The sequence below is a fragment of the Zootoca vivipara genome, chromosome 7 (genome assembly GCF_965207765.1).
Source record: "Zootoca vivipara chromosome 7, rZooViv2.hap1.1, whole genome shotgun sequence".
Classification (NCBI taxonomy): Eukaryota; Metazoa; Chordata; class Lepidosauria; order Squamata; family Lacertidae; genus Zootoca; species Zootoca vivipara.
Window position 1 is genome coordinate 13,226,912 of NC_142590.1, and position 14,558 is coordinate 13,241,469.

The window sequence follows — 14,558 nt, forward strand, 5'->3', positions numbered from 1 at the left end:
CTACTCCCAAATGTCTCACATTAGCACATTTTATAGTAATGCATAGAGATGTGAAGGCCTGGGGAAAGTACAGGATTTCCCCCCTATTTTCTCCTCAGGCCTTCACATCTCTAGGAAGGCACACAGGAGCCACCTTGAGCAGCAAACAAAATACAAGAGGATGGAGGGATCTGGTAGAGAGTGATAAGTTTGAGAAGTACAAGAGGAGAGAAGCTGAAGGGGAAATGTGGCTATAGCAATGGACACTGAAAATCCTGAGACAGACAGTGGTACCCTTAGGTCTCCCTTCAGAACATAGAACACAAAATGAAAATAACATGGCTTAATTTTCTGTTTTGTTTAACACTCTTACCAGGTTGTTGCACGAACTGAAAAAGATTCTCATATTGTTGCCTTTTCCCATGAAATGGTCCCTTGCTCGGTGACTGAGGACATGACATTACCTCAAGTGTTACGTAAGATGTCTGAGGTATCTAAAGCTTTTATTTTTGTCTCTAATTTTATATGTGGAAGTTCAACTAATTGTTCTGAATTGCAAAAAAGAACTACTGCTAAACTTTCCCCCTCATTTTGAACAAAATCTTTTATAAATAATATTTTGAAGCATCTTGTTCACTTTCAGATTATTTTTTCACCTTTAAATTGAACTGAAGCTACATTTGATAACATTTTCATGCAATTTTCACTGTTCCCCAATCTATATATAATCCTATACATATGGACTTGGATGTAAGTCCACTTGTGCTTAATGGGACTTTCCATCTAGTAAGTATATTTAAGATCTAAAAATCTGTGATTAGTTTGTTCGAAAAGATGGAATCGAGACCTGTATCAAACATCAATAGATGCAACAAAAATATAGAACTAAAATTCATTTTTTTGCTATTGAACATCATTATATGTACATGACACGTTACATAGTTGCATGCCAAAATTGAAGAAAAACAAATCCCTGGCGTTGAGAGTTTACACCGTAAATTTCAAAAAGAGGAGTAACTGGGAGAGAAGGAAGAGACAAGTCTAAGATGGAAGACCAAGGGCAGTTGCCTGTATTTAAGGTTTGTTGCAGTTGAGGCTCAGCATAGATTTGAAGTGATATTGGAAGGTAGAAGGAGAAAGAAGAAACATATAGGAGTTCTAGGGATAAGGGACAGAAAGAGAATGCGGCTAACACTGTTGTAAGAATAGGAGTCTTTGGGTCAATCGCTGGCAATAGAGTTTGAGTAAATGTTGTGGACAGGGATGTAAAAGGAAATTAAGAGCACAGAGAGATGCTAGGGCAAAACCTCCAAGATTTTGGAGAGCTATATGGGTAAAAACAAAAAGTTTATGCTGGATGCTGAAGAGTATAAGAAGTCGTCAGGGGTTTCCAGAGAGCTTCTCAGAGTGTATCAGTGTGAGAGATAAGTAGAGTTTTGAACCGAAGTAAGGTTCTCATCTAAAACGTCTGCTGACTTGTTGATTTTAAGATGTATTTTAATTGATTGCTTGATTTTATGGTAATGTGTCATATATTTGATGTTTGCTGCTCTCAGCCTGGTTTGGGCCGGTGAGAGCGGGGTATCAATAAAATTTGTTGTTGTTGTTGTTGTTGTTGTTGTTGTTGTTAATATTATTAATTTTGTTAATAATGGTTTCTTATTTATCTTAGATTCCAATGGGTGCCACAGATTGTTCTCTTCCAATGCTATGGGCTCAGAAGACAGGCGTAGCTGTTGATGTCTTTATTGTGTTAACAGATAATGAGACATTTGCTGGAGATACTCATCCTGCCACAGCCTTGAGGACGTATAGAGAGGTAAAATGCCCTTTGTACAACTTTGCCATGAAGTTTTTTCTGTAGGAAATAACTGGTTTTTAAATAGTTCCCAGCTTTTAAAGGATGACTGCTATGTTGCAGAAATAAAAACTCTTTAGAATCCTTTATGTGTGGCAGTTGAAACTACAATACTAGTGGCTGGCACACTGTTAAAAATATTCCAGTTTACAACAGCGGCACTAAAAAATAAAGCATTTTCTTTAAACATTTTGCTCAGTTCACAATACTTTGGTCAGTATCAGTGTATGGTGCTGTACTTTGTGGCTTTTCAGTGGGTCTGCATCATGGTCAACCAGATTTGTGTATGTGTGGCTATAAAAGCTCTCCAGAAGCTAAGCCGGGCCAATAAGAAAATGATTTCCATAGGTAGGACAGAGAGGCAATGGCAGTAGGAGAGCCAGTACAACTTCTCTATTGTCCTAATGTGCAGCAGCGGGGGATGTTATTGTAGTGGAAAACAGATGGAATTGGAAAGCCAGGGAAATTGTCAACTGTCTTGCATGCTCCAGAAGCAAAGAGGCGGGGCAAGACTTTACTTTTGTAAACAGTTCATATTTGGTTGTGCAGCTGCACACTGGAAAAAATGTGTATCTTTTTCTTCTTCCTTTAGAGAATGGGTATCCCATCCAAGCTGATAGTTTGTGGATTGACATCCAACAGCTTTACCATTGCAGACCCAGATGACAGAGGCATGCTGGACATACATGGCTTTGACACAGGAGCACCAGATGTCATTCGAAACTTCACTTTGGATTTGATTTAAATCTGTGAGCACCTGCTTTACTGAATCTGTTACTTGCTGAAGACTTTGACCTGGGACTTACCAGTCGGATTGACTGACTGTACTAACTTATGACTGAGTTTGATGCGTCAATTGGAAAGTTGAACTTTTTAAAAGGGGATGTACAGACAAGTAGAGGCAGAATCCACTTTCTGGGGAGATTGTTTACGTCTGTTGCATATAGTTTTAAAATAGCAGTGGAAAGCCTTATAGAAATACCTATGGAACATCATATGTGTTTAATTTTATTAATAGCTTACCAATAGCAAGGTATTTCATCAATTTATACATTATTTTCTGAGAATAATTTTATTCTGTTACTTCCAAGATGGGAAGTGATTTTAACATTTTACATTGTGTTGGGTTAATAACTGTTTGCTTGAGTAGCTGTTACTCATTGTATTGAAAAGGAAAAGTGAGGGCAAGTCTGCACTACAGGTTAACTCACTTTTATTAATGTGTGTCGGTTCACATTGTGTACATCACACTTACTTTTGGCAACTTGCTTTCAGTGCTCCTTTTTATTTGTAGGGGATTCTGTATCTACAAGTATTGCGATATTTTTTTGGACAACTGGATTGTCCCAAGGGATATGTGGGTGGTGTTTGGTCTTCAGCCTCCTCCTTCATCATTCCTTGTTTCAAAACAAGTCTTGCAAGAATTGCACGATTTCGTAGTCATGCATTCTCATCACACTAATTCATGAATTTTAAATTTTATACGTTTGCTGATATGAAGAAGGATCACCAAGGAAGTTTGTCTTTTTGCACATTTTATTCAAAGGCAAATGAAATTACAGACCTCACCATTTGAAGCACAGGGACAAAGAAGTAGAGAGGATTGTTGGCAAAGATAAAAATTGTGACAAGTAATTTCATGCTAGTAAATGGTGTAGGGAATATGCCCTGAAACAGTCTTTTAAGTGTGACAGCACTGAACCTGTACAGGTTTCAGGTATCTTGAGTGCAGTTGATGCCAGTGGGAAACTAAATTCTAGTCAACAGTGATTTGTGGTATACTATTAGTGCAGGCAAAGCCCATGGACCAACCTTGTAGTTTTCAGCTCTGTTGTGTACAATAGGGAAATACTTATGGAATGCACTAGACCACACAACTGTGATAGGGGTACAAAAGCTACATATATTTTAAACTGAATGGGGGAGTTTTAATTAAATTATAATGGATTTTTTTGGTCTTTTCCAGAGCTGAATGTATTGGTATATAATACTAACATTACCTTATCTATGAGCATTATAGGTAACAAACGGCCCTTCTTTATGCCTTGTTCACTTGGTTCAAAACCCATTTCCTTCCGCCAGCTTCTGCAGAAAGTTTCAGTATATTGAGTTCTTCTTTACAGGCCACTGGTGTTAATCAGTGCAACTGGTAGAGCAAAATTGATACTTATGCATGTATATTGGAGTCCTGAAGTATGCCATATAATACAAAAAAAAAACACCAACCACACCCTTCCTTTCTGATGTTTTAGTCATAGGTTGATAAATTTCTTTCAAGTGTTCTTTTGAAAACACTTCTCAATGCAAGCACTAGTCTATTGTCAAAATCCAGTGCAATTATAGCAAAGTAATTATACAGTGCATTCTGCAAACATTTTATAGTCCACAGTGTGTACGGGCCTCAACCCAGTAAACATTTGATTAAATTGTAATGAGCAGGGATGCAGCAACTGCCTGCTTCTTATCCAGTCAAAATTGTTTGCACTGCATTTTGTATAAGGTACCTACTATAGGTGCTTGCATTTTCTCACAACTTCAGAATCTTACTGGCAAATGCTGTTTCTTTTCTTTTTAATGCTTAAAATGGCTAAAGAATCCAGGAAATGACAATTTGCAATTGTTTCAGGATGTGCATCTTAAGACACTTAATAGTTATGTAAAGTAGTGGCATATGTTTAATACAGGACTGCAAAGTTTGACTAAATGGTAGAATAATTCATTAAAATTTTTTTTGATCAAAAATATCAATTGAGTAACACATTTTCAATAATAGTAAGTACTTCAACTGGAAGTGCCAGGCATTGTCTTAGAAAAGTCCAAGATTAATATATTCAAGATAATTAATAATTTGGTACAGTTCTTTAGAAGGAGATTGTTTCTGTAATTGCCGAGATGCATAGTTACTTCTCTGCCCTCCACAGAAGCAGCTATATTTAAAATATTGCCATATGAAGTACTTGTGGCTGCAATCTCTTGTCTGATTTTTTTTTTTAATTAAAGGAGGCAAGTGTCTAAAAATGTTACCACAACACTGTGCTGCTTTTCTAATATCTTGGGTGATATTTGTTTTAAAATTAGCTCTGGTGTACATAGCAGGCATTATTTCCTTCTTGTTAAAAAACAACAACATTCTGTTATGAGTATTATGCCTCTTCCCGTAGAGAGATGCCCTACATAGATTAGATGCATGATTGATCAGCAAATACTATTGATAATTACTGACCAAATGAACAGAACTACTGCCCTCTCCCTAGGTATGAGAATATCAAAAGCACAGGAAATGGTAAATGATAGAATAGGAAGTGTGAAAGTAGTTGCTACACATACAATGTTACTAACATAAAGTATGCTTTGTACAGCATTGGTAAAAGTTTGGTGTAAACATTAGGCAAGTCAGAGTACTGTAAGCTAATTGTTCCAAGTAGAAAGAAGCTGATGTGACTTTGTGTGGCTTTAGCACAAATTTAATTCATTGAAAACTAAAAGGAATAGCCGTAACTGTACCATATTCTTACACTTTCAAAATTAAGTACAGTTAACTCGTGTTATACACATCATTGAAAAATGCTCAGTGTTTGACACACTCTAGGAATGTAAAAAGCATGGAAAAAGCCAGATGTCATTTGTGACCTGCCTGCCAGATGGCATTCAGAATTCAATTGTTCAAACAAATGATCTGAATTGCCTTTCCAGGCATGGCCAAACTTGGCCCTCCAGATGTTTTGGGACTAGAGTTCCCATCATCACTAACCACTGGTCCTGTTAGCTAGGTATGATGGGAGTTGTAGTCCCAAAACATCTGGAGGGCCAAGTTGGGCCATGCCTGCCCCAAACAATATCAGTGAGCCTTTTAGATCAATTCATGGCCTTTGTGCCAATATTTTATGAAAAAATGTAGGAGTTAAACCCCGTTTTGCAGACGTTTGTCTACAGTATACAAATGTTTCTCAGGGATATGGCTAGCTATTCTGATTTTGATGTCAATATGCTATGAAGTTCAGTCCTGCCTTTTTCTGCCTTTGTTGCAGAAGCAGTTGTGAGTGTAGCAGGTAAAGAGGAAGGAAGGAAGGGAGCAGCAAATCAGAGTAGAAGGTGAGGTGTCATAATTGGTCCTGCATCCAAGATGGTTAAAGGCTCTTAATCATTCTTCTATGTGCTATTTATCTCTGTTGTGTCCTCTATTCTGGGCATCCCTGTATTACAAACAAATTATACAGATCTCAGTGGTACATAATACAATAGGTTCACGAGGGCAGAAAAGGCCAGACTTCAGTTGGTTACTAGGTAGGTAGCGTAGAGTGCTGATATAGGACAGGTTGCTAAGCAGCTATGAGCGATTGAGTGCTTGAAGAAATTGAATTAATGCTTCTGCAAATAATAATAATAATAATAATGGTTAGCATTTGGGTAAACAAACAGTTAATTCTGAGTTAAAACTTTTTCATATGCTCATTATAATGGAACTAAGTTATTAACTCTGGGAAAGTTCTATAAATGTCACTGTGGAGCTGCTACTTGTGGAGTCTCTAGAAAAGAGGATGCAGAAGTACAAAACTGAGCAATGATTTTAGGAATAGCATACATGGGTACTTGGGGGTGGAAGAATAAAAAATTAAGGCCCTAATGCTAAAAGAAGTATTGAGAAGGAAGCTGTATTTCCTGGAAAGTGTTGATTCCTTGAAGTGCATGTCTTTCTTCAAATGGTAAGATGCATAATTACAAAAACGGTCTAAATTAATAATCAGATAGAAAAATGAAGACTTTAGCAGGACTGATGAACATGCAGAGATGAGAAAAAAAATTGATCTCTTTGAAAAGGGATGCAATTAGCACTTTATGAGATTTTGGGAACACAAATTAAAATGTAACTGAAATTGTTCTTTCTGTTTCTGTATGCTATTTCAAACCTGCATGTTACATAGGAGGGTACAATCCCCCTCCCCCCCCGCTCATCTTTTCTACTGCTGTGCCCCCTCCCCGAATGAACGCTTCTCATGGCAATTTGAAACCTCAGGAAAATGTGGCATATGGTACAGGTGGGAAGAAAAAGGGCAGGAAAACCTTGTTACATGGAAATGTGGATGCAAGCTGTTGTAAAGTATGAGCTGATTAATGCTGATAAGTAGACAGTTCATAAAGCTAGACTATGAGTGTAATCCAAGGCCAGGCAGGCACTGGTGCCTTGTGTGTGTTTCTGTGGAGTCCATGTGCTTATGAGAATTCCCTGTTACATGTGCAGAATATTCCTGAGCTCACAGAAGAGTACATGAAATACCTGGTGTGTGTCACATCTTCTGGCTCACGAGTCGTAAATCGTTGATGGTCCATGGAATACACCATGACATTATTGTTTTTACATACACTAATTCTGAATATATTTTCCTTTGGTGTATAAATAGAATTTTAATGCTGCCACATCTCTCACTACAGAAATGCTACTGTGCTAACTTTCACAACCCAGCTGCTGTTTAGCCACCATTCATTTTTCTCATTACTTGATGTACAGAAGTACATGGGAAGGGCTGAATGAATAGTGCTCTAATCAGGTATCTTTCCCCTTTCAGTAGTTGTTATAGAGGTCATCTTAATTCCCCTTTCTCCTTTTGGCCACTTTCTTTTCTGAGGTTTGTCTGTTCCAGGTATGATTTGTGCTGCTAGTCTGACCTTTGTTCTTTTTTTAATGATATATATATATATATTTGTTATTTCTTTACACTTTTGTAAATGTGTTCTTTTCTGTCGAGTAGTAGACGGAGCCTATAGGCTGATGCAAACACAACAAATTCTTTAAACTGGTTAAGCGAGAGGGCCTTAAATTTGAGTTGAGCCTCAACAAAATAGCTACATCTACACTGGTTAATGCTAACTACAATTCACCCTTCATTGGGATTTTTTAATCATCTTCTGACTTTTCATTCTGGTTATAACCATGATTAACATCTGTGCCAACATACCCCTCAATTGGGTTGAAGCTTTTCTGGGAAATTCAAGCTGGGTGGGTGGGTGGCAGTGAGCAACCAAATAACTGGCTCCCAAGTTTTTAGCCATAGCTAGGGCAACAGAAAGTATTGCAGCTGCTTAGGCCTATGGTCCAGTGATCTCTTATTGCCATAGCCTCATACTGGAGTGGGATTGCATGTATTTGAATGGCACAAAAGGACTCCAGTTGAGTTTGTTTCTCTAGAGAAGATTAGTAAGAAGTTTGAGAATTTGAGGGCCCAGTTAGGCAGAAAGCTGTGAGACACAGGTTGAATAATCATGGTACTTGTAGAGTACAACAAAGTTCTTAAAAAAAATACACAATTATTATGCTTTGTTCTTCTGGTATTTCCAAAGTTCTGTTTCTAGAATCTGAGCAAAAGCAATAATTCTATGGCTGAGTTAAATCGTACAGCAGGACCCATTCGCTTGAAGGAAATGCTTCAGTTGCTGCTGGTTTCCTTGCAGAGGAGAAAAAACATTGTGCTTTACAAAGTATATACTCAAATTAATGCTCACCACCAAGCTCAATTAAAAATGCCCTAAAGTGAAACAAACATGTGGAAATGCTTCCATTGCCACCAGTTTCCTTGCGGAGAAGCAAAAAAAGTGCTTTACAGTTAAAATGCCCTAAAATCAGACAAACATGGGCATGGCCAGAATTAATTTTTGTGGTATTAGAAATGTGTTCTTGGACTCACAAAGTGATTGAGAAGTTAATGACTATTGTGGAAGTTTGAATGTACAGTACTGTATATGCATGTGGCTCTACTGTTTTTTCTTTTCTTTTCATATACCCTGAATTTGGAGTATAGGAAAAACACGAGATGAGTACACTTTAGTGTGGCACAGTATAAGCTTAACTATGAGCACAATAGGTAACAAGCAGCCCCTTTAAGACCTTGCTCACACTGCATACCTGCATTCTGGCTAAGCTAGAACACAGCGCTAGTAACATCTGGGTTTCTGTGAGAAGAAAATATTTTTCATGAAGGAGCTTTCAACCATCTGAGTCCCCATATAGTCTGAAGTGCATGTTGATCACCTTGGAGAGAACACGACCTTGTATTCACATTCTAATTTGAGCAGCTGTTCTCAGACTAATAGTTTGTTAAAGCTACACTTACATATTTGGAGCAATACAGGTCCCTCTGTAAGCAAATGCAACCACTTTATTTGCATTGTGTGCTTTGGATTAAAAGGTTACCAATTTGTATGTGTAATTGTACAACAAAGTTAACTTTATCGCTACAACTGCAGCACTGCTTAGTTTTTTAGATCTAAATAAGGTTAACATAGGATGCTTTGGTAAATAGGGCTTTGGTGTTAGCTTTTTCTACAGAATGAAAAAGAGCCTTAATTGGGTAAACAGTGGTGTTATTGTTTAGAATGCCTTAAGACATGTATCATATGAAATGGGCACTCATTTGAATCTGTAGGTGCGCAGTTTTCCCCCTAAATAATTGAGTTCTGCCTTAAGTCGCACCACCCTGAGATCTGAGAGTGTAAAATTGAACAGGCTAGCATTAAAATAGGAAATGAGGTGGGTGGGAATAGGTTTTTTGTGGTAAAAGGATAAAAAGTGTAAATGTCTTAGAAATAATTCATTTTACATGTTAATGTAGCATTATAAAGGCAACCTAGACATACCAGCATTTTGCATGTTTTTGCATTTGTTTGATGGAACTGTATTGTACTGTGGGAAAACCCTATATACAAAAAGCTGTTTATTACAAATTGGTAATCCATAGACCAGATTAATTTATTTTATTATTGCGGGAAGATCAGTTTTCACTTGAGGGTTCCGTTTCAGTTCTTTAAGAAATGTTGAGATAGAGATATTTACCAGCATCTGTGCAAAATGTTTTTTAATGGTATGTTTAGTGTGAAATGTGTTTGTTTGTCTAATTGGTAGATAAATATTACTTAACAGGGTCATAAAGAACTTAGCAAAACTTTTAACTCTTGCAATGGCAGGATAAATGCTGTTATTCAGGTCTCTATGTTGTGATTTTTGCTTTATATATGTTAAAGGTGCACTATGTCATTCAAAACAAGAAGAAACACTGCCTATGAATTACAAAATTTATCCATTTAAACTTTTGCAATTGAAGTTTATACATTTTGTTGTTTGCTTGTATTTTGACTGAATTTGCTGCTCAGTTTTTTAGAATTAAAAATTGCCTTCTATTGGAGCAAAATACATTACTTGTGAATGTGGGTAATGAAGCCCTGATACCATAATCACTACCTGTCACTACAGCTTAAGGAGAAGGCTGTTTTGAATAGAGGATCTGGGATGTGTAAAGTCAAAATCAAAATCTCGAAGATTTAAATATAAAATGAAAACAGCTGCCACAGCTTCATGAAATAATTTGAGTATAACACAAAGGCCTTAAGAGGTTTGTGTTGATATCTGACTTCTACTTTAAAACATGCTGGAAAATCAGCCTTAATATCTTTTTTAAAAATAATAATAATAATCAAATAGTGCATCTTTAACAGTGACATGATCACCTTCTTAATAAGAAAGGTGAACATTGCCAGAGAATGTGGTTTTTGATCTTACTCATAACCCTAATCCTTAAATAATTACATGAACGGTTTTTGACGCTGCAAATGAAATGTTCCTAATCTACATTATGATTTGTAGAACACGACAAGTACAAAATAAATTCTATGCATATCATTCTCTTAAATGACTTCACAATCACTAACATAAGGCTTACTAAATGGTAGGCATGTGTATGGAAAGTGAGGCCATAAAGATCAGCTGGAACAGATGTTGGGCAGGTACTGAATGCTGCTTGCCTCTGCATCCCTACATTCTGCCTCTGGGTGAAGTCCAGCGTACCACAAATGGGCAATCACTCATGCAATGGAGCTTCTCCCTTCTTCCTGCCACCCCCTTTCAGCCTCCCATGTACCCTCAAAGTCTGTTCCTGCAGGTTGGGGGAATATTCCAGGGCAGACTTGGAGGAGGGGAGAATTTTTATTGCCCAGGTGGGTGGGCTTCATTACAGTGGTACCTTAGGTTACAGACACTTCAGGTTACAGACTCCGCTAACACAGAAATAGTACCTCGGGTTAAGAACTTTGCTTCAGGATGAGAACAGAAATCGTGCAGTGGCGGCGTGGCAGCAGTGGGAGGACCCATTAGCTAAAGTGGTACCTTAGGTTAAGAACAGTTTCAGGTTAAGAAGGGACCTCCAGAACGAATTAAGTTCTTAACCCGAGGTACCACTGTAGATGTGACCCTTTGTTTCCAGGCCTCTGATGTAAGTTTGCCTTTGTGGTGAGAGCCAGTGTGGTGTAGTGATTAAGAGTGGTGGACTCGTAATCTGGTTAATCTGGTGAACCGGATTCGCTTCCCTGCTCCTCCACATGCACCTGCTGGGTGCATAGCTGCCAAGTACCCCATTTTCCCCAGGAAACCCCCGTTTTTTCATATCGTTTCCCGGCGGTCCCCCATATCTCTTCGTCTCCCATTTTCCTCCCTTATATTCTCCTGCCGGCGGCCATTTTTCCGATGTCGGTGGTGGCCATTTTTGGTGCCCATAGATGGGCAGAGCGACACCAGAAGTTGCGTCTACGCACTTCCGGTGTCGGCGGCGGCCATTTTTGGTGCCCATAGATGCGTCTACGCAACTTCTGCTATTGCACGGCTGCCGGTCCTGGATTCTGCAGTCCAGGACTTGGCGGGTATGGCTGGGTGACCTTGGGCAAATCACACTTCTCTGAAGTCTCTCAGCCACAGAGTATTTGTGGTGGGGGAGGAAGGGAAAGGAGATTGTTAGCTGCTTTGAGACTCCTTAGGGTAGTGATAAAGCAGGATATCAAATCCAAACTCCTCCTCCTCCTCCTCTTCTTTGTCCTTGGCTTTTAAGCTTCTGGTGGTTCTCACAACCATTATATGTTTCCTTACGAATTCTTACAATGCACTTACCGGTATCCTTCCTGTAAGCTTTCTTGACCATGCCTGCCCCCCTCCGCTCTGTACTGACACAGTTGTTTAGGAGAAAGACAGTTCCAGAGCTGTGGTATCTTGTAAGATCACCGACTTCACATTTCAGATGGAGAAAATATGTTTCAAGGTTGGCTTTACCATTAAGGGGGCTCTAGGCGGTGTGATGGCTTTCTGATGCAGAAATGAATGGAAGGAATTGGCTCTGGTTTTCCCGTGGTTATCATGACGATGCCATAGGAAGGCCAACCATTTCAGCCAAATGCATGTAGTTGTTGCGTCACTTTTGTGCAGGAGAAAAATAAGCAAGTATGAGGACAGTGTGTGTGTGTGGAGATAAAATTGGTTTGAACAGGGACAAATGCACTAGCATGAAGATTATGAATTGTAACATCCACTTTTTAGAGCAGTATGGCGAACTTGCGTCCCTTTGGATGCTTTTTTACAACTCTCACTATCCCAGACCATTGGCTGTGCTTCCTAGTACTGCTGGGAGTCGAACAATATTCAGCATCTCTGCTCTAGCACTTTAAGGCTACCTTCCTGTACTCACTTACATGGTAGTAAGACTCACTGAACTTTGAGAAGGCATTAGTAGTGTACTCCTTTTATTGTCTCTTTCCCTTAAAAAGTGTTGTAGGGACTAAAAGTTCACCGGCTAGCCATTTCAATTTAAAATATTTCTAATATGTCCTTCATTGCACATGAATCCATAATAGGCTATAATGATCCACTCCTCACACGTCACACTAGCTCGATAACTATTTTGTGACATTTTTTTCTTGGTCATAATAAAGGTATTCACAGACAATGGATTTCCTTTGTGTGTTTTTGTAGCTTCATCAATCACAAATTAGAAACCACGTACTTTGGGCACAAACCATGTTAGTAGTCTCACAGTTCATTGAATTGAAATCCACACTTCAAACTATTTTTGCTGCTCCCTGAGCTACTCCAGCGAATGTGAGTTTCCCATATTCATTGGAAGCAGAGAGATAAAAGCAGTGTGTTCTGTAATTCTGGGTTTCCACATTGAAGTGTAGTGCTTCTTGTTCCACAACTGTACCTTGTAAAGAGGTTGGCTGTTCTGTTCTGTCCTGTCAAAGCATGGCACATTCTGGCACAAGCATGTGAAAGTACGGAGGGTAAGGTCTTTTAGTTAACAGTATTTGTTTGAAAAGCGGGATAGCGATACAGTGGTACCTTGGTGCTCCAACTTAATCCGTTCTGGAAGTCCGTTCCAAAACCAAAGCATTCCAAAACCAAGGCACGCTTTCCCATAGAAAGTAATTCAGAACAGATTAATGCGTTCCAGACTTTTAAAAACAGCCATTAAATACGAATTTTACTATCTTAACGAGACCATTGATCCATACAATGAAAGCAATAATCAATGTACTGTACTATAAAAAAGACAGTATTGTAGATGATAAAAAAATAACATTATTTTTTCTTATGATGATGATTGGTCATTGTTTGGATGGGGGGCTTTTATCCATTTCCACAGTCACGCAATCAATCAATTGGTAGCTGAACTGGGTTTCACAGTCGCAAAAAGAAATTGACCGAAAAAGCCTCGAAAACAAAAACACAAAATAAATAGCAAAAAGAAAAGCGCCAAACTTAATCCATTCCGGAAGTCCGTGTGACTTCCAAAACGTTCAAAAACCAAGGCGCAGCTTCTAATTGGCGCAGGTGCCCTGGAAACTATCGCCGACAGCTGCATCGGACATTCGGCTTCCGAAAAACATTCAAAAACTGGAACACTTCAGGGTTTTCGGTGTTTGAGAACCAAGGTACCACTGTAATAATTAAAACTAGCTATAGTTTTGGGCAAGCAAGAATGAGAAAGGTACATTAAATAATTGCACACACTTAATGGCAAATGCTGAAGAATCTTACTTCGCTCAGTTATTCAGCAACAGGGAAAACTTCTCGCCTGTCACTTCAGATAGCAATACCGCACTTCTTTAATATCTTTCCTCCTCTCGCCTCTCCACCTGCTTGATTCGAACTGTGACAAGCTAATCCTCTGCCATTGCTTTCTCAAGGTCTGGCAATGATGCCGGGAAGGAAGAGTGCCAGCTAGACTCTTTGCTTGTACACTCCTCCCACCCCCTTGGGCATGGTCACAACAAGGAGTTCAAAATGCTTGCTTCTGGTTTCCATTAACCACAGCTCAGCATTATGCGTATACCTTGCGATTCATCTTTGGTTTTTGAAACAAGCTAACAGCATCAACCCTGTTTGGAAGCTCGCATACACACGCACACACTTTTCACATAGATCGGAGGTGTTTTATTTGTCTTTGGCAGTGTTCCAACTGCCAGCAAAATTAATGCACGCAACATGCATTTCTTGTAGTATAATCTCAATCTCAATGGAAAGGGTGGAGGGTGGGGACTGCTGCATTTAATTCCAACTGCAGCTTTTGTCTAAGAGGCCAGAGCTGCAGCTCTAATTTGAATAAAGGAGACATCGATGCTAGGGTAAACCTAGTGTACTACAAGGTAGCTAATGTTGGGAATTCCATTCCACCCTTGCTGCAGATATGCGAGATTGTTACATGTCACATGTCTGTTTACATTCCAGCACAGATTGCTGGAATCCCATGAGCGGAACATCCACTTTGTTTTCTCTCTATCCAAGAAGAACGACAAAGAGAGAAGCCATGTTTTTCTTTGTCCTGATTTATGTTCAATAAACATAGCCTAGTATCCACCCATCGAGCCAGCCCTGTTGTGTGTTTACACTGCTGAGTAATGTGTGTTCGCGCAC

General features: G+C 39.0%; 1 protein-coding gene across 3 annotated transcripts in view; it reads left to right on the forward strand.

Annotated features, from left to right (window-relative positions):
• RO60 (Ro60, Y RNA binding protein) overlaps window positions 1-6,716 on the forward strand; it is a 13,728-nt gene extending 7,012 nt beyond the window's left edge. For 2 of the 3 annotated variants that reach the window (XM_035121866.3, XM_088673732.1), the window contains exons 7-9: window positions 356-469; window positions 1,652-1,798; window positions 2,430-4,826. In XM_035121866.3, the coding sequence (XP_034977757.2) occupies window positions 356-469; window positions 1,652-1,798; window positions 2,430-2,582 (414 nt within the window). In that variant the 3' untranslated portion in view covers window positions 2,583-4,826. Of the gene's footprint in view, window positions 1-355; window positions 470-1,651; window positions 1,799-2,429 lie in introns of all 3 variants that reach the window. The other variant, XM_035121865.3, reaches the window with a different exon arrangement.
• The last annotated feature ends 7,842 nt before the right edge of the window (window positions 6,717-14,558 follow it).